Consider the following 13,459-nt stretch of genomic DNA (forward strand, 5'->3'; position numbering starts at 1 on the left):
TTATCAGTTTATTAATTTTATCAGTTAATTAATTAATTAATCAGTTTATTATTTTTATTAAAATTATTAATTTTTATAATTTTTTAATTTATCAGTTTATTAATTTTGATTTATAAAATCAAAAATATTTTTTCAACTAAAAAGGAATATATTCCCTCTTTTGTGATCGTTGACTGGTACAGCCATTCTAGAAAAACATCTGGGTATACTTAGTCAAATGAGTAGATGTTTACCGTGGGTTCCAGCAGCCTGTTTCCTGGTTACACATCACAGGGACATTCGCACACAGGCCCATGAGGGGACATGTAGTAGAATCTTTATTACAGTCTTATTTGTGGTAATGAGAAGCTGGAGACCAGGTAGTTGTCCATCACTGGGGGAATGGATAAGTAGCATAATGTAGATGCACATTACAGACTGTTATGCAGCACTCAGAAGCAATGGATAGATGTCCAGAAATATGGTCATATCTTTAAAAATATAGGGCTGAGTTTAAAAGTAATACTCAGAATGGTATCTACAGAATGATGCTATTATTTAAATCAAAATACATGCACATAACAATAGAAGACTCACAATAATTCATACATATAAAGGATATACATCAAACATATTATTTTCCTATGAGAGAGAGAGAAAATGGGAAGGAAATGAATGAATGCAGTGGATTAAATAAATCAATAAATTAAAGGAATGGACCAATAACTGTAATACACCATGAAATTAGTTTATGATTAACTCAATATTCTGAACCTGAGGTACTTTCACCCACAAGCACAAAAAGAAACTTAGAAAAGAGGAAAGTCCTATAAAGCAGTGGTCCCCAACATTTTTGGCACCAGGGATTGGTTCCATGGAAGACAATTTTACCATGGACTGAGGGGCACAGTGGGGAGGTGCAGGGATGATTCAGGCGGTAATGGGAGCAATGGGGGGGACGGTTCATGAAGTAATGCGAGTGATGGGGAGCGGCACATGAAGCTTCCCTCGCTCGCTGCTCACCTCCTGTTGTGTGGCCCGGTTCTTCACAGGCTGTGGACTGGTACCGGTCCCTGGTACAGGGGTTGGGGCCCCCTGGTATAAAGGAAATTTTAAATTGTTTTTCAAATATAAGTGACCTAAATAGAATAATCTGGAATATATAACATAATAAAAATTGACCCTTTCTTCTCTCAAGTCATCTTGGACTGGCACTGGGGCCAGCCTTGCTCTCCCCAAGAGCCTAATAAATCTTTTCATGCTGTCTTGTTGCACATGTGACATCATCAGTCTCTTGTTATCGGAACCAATTTTAGGCGGGGGATTGATCCTACCCTTTGCAGGGCAACTACAAAACAATTGGCATTGTGAGACCTGGGGGTCTTCTCTTGCTTAAGGCTTGCCAATTGCCTCGACTGCCTACTGGTGAGCATGTGTTTTGAGTTGTGTTGCTGTGTGCCAGGAAGCTTACATTTTGTTGGATTTTGAGTTGTGCTGTGCTTTGATGCATTTGCTGAGTCCTACCAAACATCTCATAGATTAAACTAATCAAGTTAGAAGTTTCAATAATAAGCATTTAGGGACAGGAGTATGGGGTTTGAGGCCGTCCGTAAAGTGGCCCTGGGTTGTGGACTTTGACCTGGACCTATCCATGTGTCTCATTTGCATCATAAGCCATGACTGCCTCTAGGCTCAGGGGAGCAACTCTTATACTGTGATCCCTGGTTGCATGTCTGAACCAGGCGTTGACCTCCTGTGCAATATATGGGCCCAGGTTGGTTGCTGTGTGAGGAAGAGCGGTCACCATGTTGCATGCCCAAGTCCACATTCCTAAATTCAGAGAGCTCACTAGGATGCATTAAAGCCTTACAATGCCTCTGCTGCTGCTGCCTGTGCCTCTATTGTTACAAAGATCTTGATCTTTAAGATTTTAGGGTAAAAATTCCCATTGTACCCCACGGTGTGGACCAGAGGATACCATCGCTCTATTGGTTAACTGTAATACAAACTGACAAAGACTGTGGGTTAAACTGAGTACGGAACTTACCAACTTCATGCGGTTAATTCAAACCCAACTTAATCTTAAGGTTCCCTAAACCCAAAAAATCAACATTCATCCTGGGAGAGGACCCTAGCCTCAATGTTACTGATTTGGAACTCTCTGGAGATGGGAAACTTATGAATACTATTAGGATAGAGAGGACTCCCCTCTCCCATATAGTGTATCCAGTAACCAAAAACCAAAGCAAAACAAGATAAAAGAAAATGATCTCTACATGTAGTGGAAGGAAATAGGAACTGTAGCAGGGGTCTGTGATTTGACCTATTTGGAAGTTCAAAATTTACTGAAAGAATTTATGCAAGAAAAGATAAAACACTGGCTATTGTGTTTAGAACCTACAATATAGGTTCTAACTTAACTTTAACATCAGCTGAGATGTACCAATTGGCAAACATTCATGGTCTAAATTGATACTGTGGTTTGAATTACAGTTAGACGTTGGGATTCTACTAAATTTAAACAAGGTACCCCCTATATTTTTAGGGGAGTTACTGAACATAAAATAGGGGGCAAACAGGTATGCCTTATCCTAACCATCAGAAATATTACCTTGTCTAAATTCCTCATGATCATGGTACCCAGTATCTGAAAATATCCCACAGTAGGCAAGGATGTTCTGACCCAAGAAGTCATAAAATAAAATTAAGTCTTTGTCATTTATATTTGGCCTGATAAAATAGAACTCCTTAGATTCTCTCTTGTGACCAATGCCCTCCCAGGTTAAAAAGTTAAAACAGTTCAATATAGATTTAAACAAGGCCTACAGAAATTAAGACCCACCATATAAGACTTACTGAAGGAAGGGGTCATTGTTCTATTGCCTGATTCTGATAATGCTATTCCTGATAAAAATGAATGGCATCGAATACTGGATCACCTCAAGCATCTCATTTTAGTGGAATGAAAATAGATTATGTAATAAGGAGAAAAAAGTTAGATCTCACATTCTACACCAAAATAAATTCCAAATGAATTGAAGAGTTTATTATAAAAAGGAAATAATAGAAGTTTTAGAAGGCCATATAGGTAAATATTTAGATAGTCTTGTTTGAGGAAGAACTTTTTTAGAAAGACACTAAACCAGAAACTAAAATGGGGAAAAATGCTGACTTAGCATACCTAAGTAAAATTTCTTATACAATAATAAAATATAAACGGAATTACAGGAAAAAAAAAACTGAGAACATTTGTGGTATATTTAGTGTATGTGACAAAAAAAATAATATCTGTGACTTATAAAGCTTCTTTTTTTTTTAAACATCTTTATTGGAGTGTAATTGCTTACAATGGTGTGTTAGTTTCTGCTTTATAACAAAGTGAATCAGCTATACATACACATACATCCCCATATCTCCTCCCTCTTGCATCTCCCTCTCACCCTCCCTATCCCACGCCTTCAGGTGGACACAAACCACCGAGCTGATCTACCTGGGCTATGTGGCTGCTTCCCGCTAGCTATCTGTTTTACATTTGGTAGTATATATATGTCCATGCCACTCTCTCACTTTGTCCCAGCTTACACTTCCCCCTCCCTGTATCCTCAAGTACATTCTCTATGTCTGCGTCCTTATTCCTGTTGTGCCCCTGGGTTCTTCAGAACCTCTTTTTTTTTTTTTTTTTTTTTTAGATTCTGTATATATGTGTTAGCCTATGGTATTTGTTTTTCTCTTTCTGAATTACTTAATTCTGTATGACAGTCTCTAGGTCCATCCACCTCACTACAAATAACTCAATTTCGTTTCTTTTTATGGTTGAGTAATATTCCATTGTATGTATGTGCCACATCTTCTTTATCCATTCATCTGTCGATGGACACTTAGGTTGCTTCCGTGTCCTGGCTATTGTAAATAGAGTTGCAATGAACATTGTGGTACATGAATCTTTCTGAACTATTGTTTTCTCAGGGTATATGCCCAGTAGTGGGATTCCTGAGTCGTATGGTAGTTCTATTTTTAGTTTTTTAAGGAACCGCCATACTGTTCTCCATAGTAGCTGTATCAATTTACACGACCACCAACAGTGCAAGAGGGTTCTCTTTTCTCCACACCCTCTCCAGCATTTATTGTTTCTAGATTTTTTGATGATAGCCATTCTGACCAGTGTGAGGTGATACCTCATTGTAGTTTTGATTTGCATTTCTCTAATGATTAGTGTTGTTGAGCAACCTTTCATGTGTCTGTCACAATCTGTATATCTTCTTTGGAGAAATGTCTATTTAGATCTTCTGCCCATTTTTGGATTGGGTTGTTTGTTTTTTGATATTGAGCTGCATGAGCTGCTTGTATATTTTGGAGATTAATCCTTTGTCAGTTGCTTCATTTGCAAATATTTTCTCCCATTCTGAGGGTTATCTTTTCGTTTTGTTTATGGTTTCCTTTGCTGTGCAAAAGCTTTTAAGTTTCATTAGGTCCCATTTGTTTATTTTTGTTTTTATTTTCATTTCTCTAGGAGGTGGGTCAAAAAGGATCTTGCTGTGATTTATGTCATACAGTGTTCTGCCTATGTTTTCCTCTAAGAGTTTTATAGTGTCTGTCCTTACATTTAGGTCTTTAATCCATTTTGAGTTTATTTTTATGTGTGGTGTTAAGGAGTGTTCTAATTTAATTCTTTTACATGTAGCTGTCCAGTATTCCCAGCACCACTTACTGAAGAGGCTGTCTTTTTTCAATTGTATACTCTTGCCTGCTTGATCAAAGATAAGGTGACCATATGTACGTGGGTTTATCTCTGGGGTTTCTGTCCTGTTCCATTGATCTATATTTCTGTTTTTGTGCCAGTACCATACTGTCTTGATTACTGAAGCTTTGTAGTATAGTCTGAAGTCAGGCAGCCTGACTCCTCCACCACCATTTTTCTTTCTCAGTATTGCTTTGGCTATTCGGGGTCTTTTGTGTTTCCATACAAATTGTGAAATTTTTTTTTATACTTCTGTGAAAAATGCCATTGGTAGTTTGATAGGGATTGTATTGAATCTGTAGATTGTTTTGGGTAGTATAGTCATTTTCACAATGTTGTTTCTTCTTATCAAAGAACATAGTATAACTCTCCATCTGATTCTCTCATCTTTAATTTCTTTCATCAGTGTCTTATAGTTTTTTGCATACAGGTCTTTTGCCTTCTTAGATAGATTTATTCCTAAGTATTTTATTCTTTTTGTTGCAATGGTAAATGGGATTGTTTCCTTAATTTCTCTTTCAGATTTTTCATCATTAGTGTATAAGAATGCAAGAGATTTCTGTGCATTCATTTTGTATCCTGCTACAATACAAAATTCATTGATTAGCTCTCTTAGTTATCTGGTAGCATCTTTAGGATTCTCTATGTATAGTATAATATCATCTGCAAACAGTCACAGTTTTACTTCTTCTTTTCCTATTTGGATTCCTTTTATTTATTTTTCTTCTCTGATTGCTGTGGCTAAAACTTCCAAAACTGTGTTGAATAGTAGTAGTGAGAGTTGGCAACCTTGTCTTGTTCCTGATCTTAGTGGAAATGGTTTCTGTTTTTCACCATTGAGAACGATGTTGGCTGTGAGTTTGTCGTATATGGCCTTTATTATGTTGAGGTAAGTTCGATCTATGCCTACTTTCTGGAGGGTTTTTATCATAAATGGGTGTTGAATTTTGTTGGAAGCTTTTTCTGCATCTATCGAGATGATCATATGGTTTTTCTCCTTCAATTTGTCAATATGGTTGAACACATTGATTGATTTTTGTATATTGAGGAATCCTTGCATTCCTGGGATAAACCCCACTTGATCATTGTGTATAATCCTTTTAATGTGCTGTTGGATTCTGTTTGCTAGTATTTTGTTGAGGATTTTTGCATCTATGTTCATCAGTGATATTGGCCTGTAGTTTTCTTTCTTTTTGACATCCTTGTCTGGTATTGTTATTAGGGTGATGGTGGCCTTGTAGAATGAGTTTGGGAGTGTTCCTGCCTCTGCTATAATTTGGAAGAGTTTGAGAAGGATAGGTGTTATCTCTTCTCTAAGTGTTTGATAGAATTCACCTGTGAAGCCATCTGGTCCTGGGCTTTTGCTTGTTGGAAGATTTTTAATCACAGTTGGAATTTCAGTGCTTGTGATCGTTCTGTTTATATTTTCTATTTCTTCCTGGTCAGTCTCGGAAGCTTGTGCTTTTCTAAGAATTTGTCCATTTCTTCCAGGTTGTCCATTTTATTGGCATATAGTTGCTTGTAGTAATCGCTCATGATCCTTTGTATTTCTTCAGTGTCAGTTGTTACTTCTGCTTTTTCATTTCTAATTCTATTGATTTGAGTTTTCTCCCTTTTTTTCTTGATGAGTCTGGATAATCGTTTATCAATTTTGTTTATTTTCTCAGAGAACCAGATTTTAGGTTTATTTTTCTTTGCTATCGCTTCCTTCATTTCTTCTTCATTCACTTCCAATCTTTATGATTTCTTTCCTTCTGCTAACATTGGGTTTTTTTTGTTCTTCGTTGTCTAATTGCTTTCGGTGTAAGGTTAGGTTGTTTCTTTAAGATGTTTCTTGTTTCTTGAGGTAGGATTTTATTGCTATAAACTTCCCTCTTAGAACTGCTTTTGCTGCATTCCATAGGTTTTGGGTCGTAGTGTTTTCATTGCCATTTGTTTCTAGGTGTTTTTTGATTTCACCTTTGATTTCTTCAGTGATCTGTTGGTTATTGAGTAGTGTATTTTTTAGCCTCCATGTTTTTGTATTTTTTACAGATTTTTTCCTGTAATCGATATCAAGTCTCATAACATTGTGGTCAGAAAAGGTACTTGATATGATTTCAATTTTACCAAGGTTTGAACTGTGATCAAAGATATGATCTATCCTGGAGAATGTTCCATGAGCATTTGGGAAGAAAGTGTAATCTGATGTTTTTGCATGGAATGTCCTATAAATACCAATTAAGTCCATCTTGTTTAATGTATCATTTAAAGTTTGTGTTTCCTTATTTATTTTCATTTTGGATGATCTGTCCATTGCTGAAAGCGGGGTGTTAAAGTCCCCTAGTATGATTGTGTTACCGTCGATTTTCCCTTTTATGGCTATAGCATTTGCCTTATGTATTGAGGTGCTCCTATGTCGGGTGAAAAATATTTACCATTGTTATATCTTCTTCTTGGATTGATCCCTTGATTGTTATGTAGTGTCCTTCTTTGTCTCTTGTAATAATCTTTTAAGTATATTTTGTCTGATATGAGAATTGCTACTCCAGCTTTCTTTTGATTTCCATTTGCATGGAATATCTTTTACCATCCCTTCATTTTCAGTCTGTATGTGTCCCTACGTCTGAAGTGAGTCTCCTGTACACACATATATTGGGTTTTGTTTTTGTGTCCATTTAGCCACTCTATGTCTTTTGGTTGGAGCATTTAATTCATTTACATTTAAGGTAATTTTGATATGTATGTTCCTTTTACTGTTTTCTTAATTGTTTTGGGTTTGTTATTGTAGGTCTTTTCCTTCTCTTGTGTTTCCTGCCTAGAGAAGTTCCTTTAGCATTTGTTGCAGAGCTGGTTTGGTGGTGCTGAATTCTCTTAGCTTTTGCTTGTCTGTAAAGGTTTTAATTTCCCTTGCAAATCTGAATGAGATCCTTGCTGGGTAGAGTAATCTTGGTTGTAGATTTTTCCCTTTCATCGTTTTAAATATGTCCTATCACTCCCTTTTGGCTTCCAGAGTTTTTGCTGAAAGATCAGCTGTTAACCTTATGGGGATTCCCTTGTATGTTAATTGTTGCTTTTCCCTTGTTGCTTTTTTTTTTTTTTCTTTTTTTTCGGTACACAGGCCTCTCACTGTTGTGTCCTCTCCCGTTGTTGAACACAGGCTCCGGACATGCAGGCTCAGAGGCCATGGCTCATGGGCCTAGCCGCTCCGCAGCATGTGGGATCCTCCCGGACCAGGGCACGAACCCTCGTCCCCTGCATTGGCAGGCGGACTCCCAACCACTGCGCCACCAGAGAAGCCCCCCTTGCTCCTTTTAATATTTTTTCTTTGTATTTAATTTTTGATAGTTTGATTACTATGTCTTGGTGTGTTTCTTCTTGGATTTATCCTGTATGGGAGTCTCTGTGCTTCCTGCACTTGATTGACTCTTTCCTTACCGATATTAGGGAAGTTTTCAACTAAAATCTCTTCAAATATTTTCTCAGTCCCTTCTTTTTTCTCTTCTTCTTCTGGGACCTCTGCAATTTGAATGTTAGTACGTTTTATGTTGTCCCAGTAGTCTCTGAGATTGTCCTCAATTCTTTTCATTCTTTTTTCTTTATTCTGCTCTGTGGTAGTTATTTGCACTATTTTATCTTCCAGGTCACTTATCTGTTCTTCTGCCTCGGTTTTTCTGCTATTGATTCATTCTGGAGAATTTTTAGTTTCATTTATTTTGTTGTTCATCATTGTTTGTTTGGTCTTTCGTTCTTCTAGCTCCCTGTTAAACGTTTCTTGTATTTTCTCCATTCTATTTCCATGATCTTGGATCATATTTACTATCATTACTCTGAATTCTTTTTCAGGTAGACTGCCTATTTCCTCTTCATTTGTTTGGTCTGGTGCGTTTTTACCTTGCTCCTTCGTCTGCTGTGTATTTCTCTGTCTTCTCATTTTGCTTAACTTACTGTGTTTGGGGTCTCAGTTTCGCCAGCTGCATGTTCGTAGTTCCCATTGCTTTTGGTGTCTGCTCCCAGTGGGTAAAGTTGGTTCAGTGGATTGTATATGCTTACTGATGGAGGAGACTGGTGCCTGTGTTCTGGTGGATGAGGCTGGATATTTTGTTTCTGGTGGGCAGGACCACATCCGGTGGTGTGTTTTGGGGGTGTCTGTGAGCTTTGTATGATTTTGGCAGCCTCTGTGCTAATGGGGTTGTTTTTGTTCCTATCTTGCTAGTTTTTTGGCATAGGGTGTCCAACACTGTAGCTTGTTGGTCGTTGAGTGGAGCTGGGTCTTAGCATTGAGATGGACATCTCTGAGAGTGCTTTTGCCATTTGACATTATGTGGGGCTGGGAGGTCTCTGGTGGCCCAATGTCCTGAAGTCGGCTCTGCCACCTTAGAGACTCAGAGCTCATCTCCCCAATCAGAGGCTCAGGCCTGACACTTGGCCAGAGCGTCAAGATTGGCTTAGAAGAAAAGAGAGAGAGAGAGAGAGAAAGAGAGAAAGAGAGAGAGAGGGAGGGAAGGAGGGAAGGAGGGAGGGAGGGAGAGAGGGAGGAAAGAGAGAAAATAAAGTTATTAAAATAGAAAAAAATATTAAAAATATAAAAATAAAAAGTAATTTAGAAAACAGAGAGAAAGAAAGAAGAGAGCAATCAAACCCAAAAATAAATCCACCAATGATAACAAGCACTAAAAACTATACTAAATAACAGCAACAAACAAAACAACACTGAAGTTGACACGTAAATTAACACTCCCCCTTATATATATGTACATATATATATCTTTTCTTTGTTTTCTTATTATTAAACAAATATAAACTAGCTGTATAATAAAACACAGATAAACTATCACATTTTGATGCATTGTTTTTGTATTCTATACCTATATTCAACAAATTGGTTAAGTATTGTGTTTGTATTGCTTTGTTTCTCTTAGTATTTTAATTATATATTGCCATGTCATTTAAACTATTTGAGAGCACAATTTTAAATGTCTGCATGAAAATTCATTATTTGTATGAACCACACTTCATTTAATCATACTCTGTTGTTAAATGGAAGTATTTATAATAGTGAAAAATTGGAAACACTCGGTTGTGTATATATTTTGATTCATAGCTCTGAATATCTCCTTAAGACAGATATCTAAAAGTGGAATTACTTTATCAAATTAAAAGTTAATTTTGATATGTATTATGAAATTGTCTCCTAAGCCAGCTGAAAGAACTTTTCACCTGCCTTCTACCAAAAATGCTGGGTTCATCACATCATAAGTAAATATGACTTAAACAAATAAACAAAAAACCTTTGTCAATTTGGGTGGTTAAATACAGTATTGTGTTAAGTTTTTATAATTTGCATGCCTTTGTTCTAGTTACCTAGTAAGTGAGTCTGGATATTTTTCACATTTATTAGCCATATCCTCTGTACATGTATTCTCTTGATTTTTCTACATGTATAAGGCAGGGGAGGGGAATCTCATTCAGTATAAGTTTTTACATTGTAAAAACTTCACATGTTTGTAGCTAATGTTTATTCCCAGTCTGTGGTTTGTGAGTATTTCTTCAGTAATAACCAAAATTTATTTAGAATTTACTGTGTGCCAAGCATTAAATGCTTAAATACATGATTTCATTAGGTTTCATAATAGCTTTAATGCCTATATGTTACTATCTCCATTTTATAGATAAGGAATGTAAGGCATAGAAGTTGTTTTGTTTGATGCCACAGACCCTGGCATCATTCTGCTGAGACCTAACCCTGGCCCCACCAGTTGAGAAGCTGAGGGCTTTCCATTGTCCTGGGATCTCAGAATGGCTGGACAACATGAACCAGCCACATACAGGAGCACCTGGAAACATGATAATAATAATAATAATAGTGGCATTTTCCTCCATAGGTTGAAATGCATCACCTTGTGGAATTGACTGTGCCTCAAAGACCTGCATCTCCCATCATTTGGCTATATTTTCTAATGTTTTTACTGACTACGCATTTTAAGAAAGCGATGAATAACCCCACACACCTCAGAGTTAGTCCTATACTAAATGAATCCCCAGGCCTTCCTTGCTCTCACTTGTTCAACTTTTGAAATTTTAAAGTGGTATTTGTAGTTCATTTTGTGACTTTAATGCATGATTTGCATTGATGATTTATCCCCATTAGAGAAGGGGATAAATTTGCCTGTGTACTCACCACATAGCATAGAAAATTAACAGATGTTAGCATTTGATCATATTTGCCATGTGTATATATATTTTTGGTAAAGAGTTGAAACCCACTTTATTCTTGCTTCCTAGGTTTATTCTTCTGTCTCTACAAGCAGCCAGTATAAAGAATTTTGTGAGTATCTTTCTGGATTACTTTTCATATTTATATTATGAAAATAAATGTATATTTTATACAAATAGCATATATATAGACATATATCTTTGAAACATATAGCGTTTATATATGATTTTAAAAATTAAGCAATGCCAAAATAACTACAATGTGGGGTTTTTTTGAGGTTAGTTTCTTTTTCTTTTTTTAAATTTATTTATTTTTGTCTGCGCTGGGTCTTCATTGCTGCACGCAGGCTTTCTCTAGTTGCAGGGAGCACGGGCTACTCTTCATTGTGGTGCATGGGCTTCTCATTGCAGTGGCTTCTCTTGTTGCGGAGCATGGGTTCTAGGGGCGCAGGCTTCAGTAGTTGTGGCATGCAGGCTCAGTAGTTGTGGCTCATGGGCTCTAGAACGCAGGCTTAGTAGTTGTGGCACATGGGCTTAGTTACTCCGTGGCATGTGGGATCTTCCTGGAGCAGGGCTTGAACCTGTGTCCCCTGCATTGGCAGGCAGATTCTTAACCACTGCGCCACCAGGGAAGCCCCACACTGTGTTTTATTAAATGCCAGCCAAATGTGTATTGAGATGTATCTGTGTTTCTAATATGTCCTGTTTATTCATTTCAACAACCATCTATTACTTATTAAATAAATCTACTCTTAACATTTATTTATTACCATAATGAACATTTAGGATTTTCCCACTTTTTTCCATTATTACAAACAACACTTTATATGTAGTAGTTCTCAAACTTACTGGTCTCAAGATCCCTTTACACTCAGGTAATACTCAGAGCCCCAAAGACTTTTGTTAATGTCGGTTTTATCTGCCAGTATATTGTATTAAACTCACAAATTGAAAAAATATATTTAGCTATTTAATTCATTTAAAAGTAACAGTAATAAACTGGTTCTCTGCTAACAGAAATTATATGTTTTTTATGAAAAGTAGATTATTGCATTTGGAATTTGTAAGCATATATGTGTGGTCAGGTACAAGGCTTGGTAAACTGCAGCCTGTGGGCCAGATTCTGTTCACTGCTCTTTTTATACATCCTATAAGCTAAGAATATTATTTACATTTTTAAATGGTTAAAAAAATCAAAAGAATATTGTTTCAAAACATGTTAATGACATGAAATTCAAATTTCAGTGTTCATAAAGAAAGTGTTATTGGAATGCAGACATGCTCATTTATTATGTAATGTCTGTGGCTGCTTTAGTGCTACAAGGGCAGAGTTGAGTGGTTTGTTAAATGAGGGCTAAATGTTGAGATTATCCAAATCTTCTATATCCTTGTTTTGTTTGTTTGTTTGGCCTGCTTCATCTCTTAGTTTTGGAGAGAGGTATACTAAAGTATCCCATTTTAACTGTGGATTTAGTTTTTCTAATTCTGTTAGTTTTACTTTCTATATATTGAGGCCAGGTTATTTTGTGTAAACAAGTACATGCTTGTTGTATTCTAACACTTTGTTTGATGTTTCTTTTATCATTGTGAAATTTCATGGTGTCACTTCTTACCTTTGTAACGGATTTTAAAATTCAATTTTATCCAGTATTAATATTAATGCAACTTTTGTTTGGTTAGTACTCTCCATTGTATTTATTATTTTATTTTCAGTATTTGTATGTCTTTTTTTGTTTGAATTTATTGTATCCCTTTTAAGGATATACCTAAATTGTAAAATCCATGCTAATATTCTATCTTTTAATAGATACATTTAAAGCATTTACCTTATTGCAATTACTAAAATATTTGGACTTATTTATTCTAACTTATTTTGTGTTTTCTATCGTATTACTTATTTGCCTATTCTTACCCTTTTCATTTCCCATTCTGGATGAATAGATTTCTCTATTGTATTTTTCCTCCTCTGAGTTTAAAAATTATATATTCTATTCCTATTTTGTTGACAGCCTCTCTTAAAATTTAAATATATGTATATAATAATTAACCACGATGTAAAACTAATCTGTATCTTTATCTGTTTCTTGAACAATATGACGGCTTTGGATTGCTTTAACACTGATCTTCTGTATTCTGGGTTATTGTTGTCTAGTAATTTAGTTCTACCTTATTTTTAATTTCCTAATTAGAAGTTATTCATATAATTATTATTTTTTTTATCTACTAAATATAATTGAGATTCAAAATATATTTATCACTTTCTTTGCATGCCATTCCTCCTTTTATCTTATGTTTTCCTTCTTGGTTCAATTTTCTTTTTGTGGTACCTACTTTAATATTTCTTTCTGGTAGTGTTGTGAGTAATATCTGTATTTGGCCAAGATAGTCTATTTTCACTGCAACTTTTGAATTATAGTTTATATAGGCCAAATCCTACATTGATTTTCACTCCTTTTTTCATAAATTTCTTTCTGGAGGTTTATATAATCTTTCTCCTAAATTTTAGTGATTTCTGTTGTCCCCATAATTTGTTTTTTAAATTTCTCT

The 13,459-nt window shown here is 35.8% G+C and overlaps 1 protein-coding gene across 4 annotated transcripts in view; it reads left to right on the forward strand.

Annotated features, from left to right (window-relative positions):
* LOC307181767 (uncharacterized protein) overlaps positions 1–13,459 on the forward strand; it is a 624,007-nt gene that overhangs the window by 441,801 nt on the left and 168,747 nt on the right. For all 4 annotated transcript variants that reach the window (XR_013827030.1, XR_013827031.1, XM_079912585.1 and 1 more), the window contains exon 4: positions 10,982–11,024. Coding sequence is in view for 2 of the 4 variants with exons in the window: in XM_079912585.1 (XP_079768711.1) it covers positions 10,982–11,024 (43 nt within the window). In the remaining 2 variants the exon portion in view is untranslated. The remainder of the gene's footprint in view (positions 1–10,981; positions 11,025–13,459) is intronic.

The sequence above is a fragment of the Stenella coeruleoalba genome (assembly GCF_951394435.1).
Source record: "Stenella coeruleoalba genome assembly, chromosome: 2".
Classification (NCBI taxonomy): Eukaryota; Metazoa; Chordata; class Mammalia; order Artiodactyla; family Delphinidae; genus Stenella; species Stenella coeruleoalba.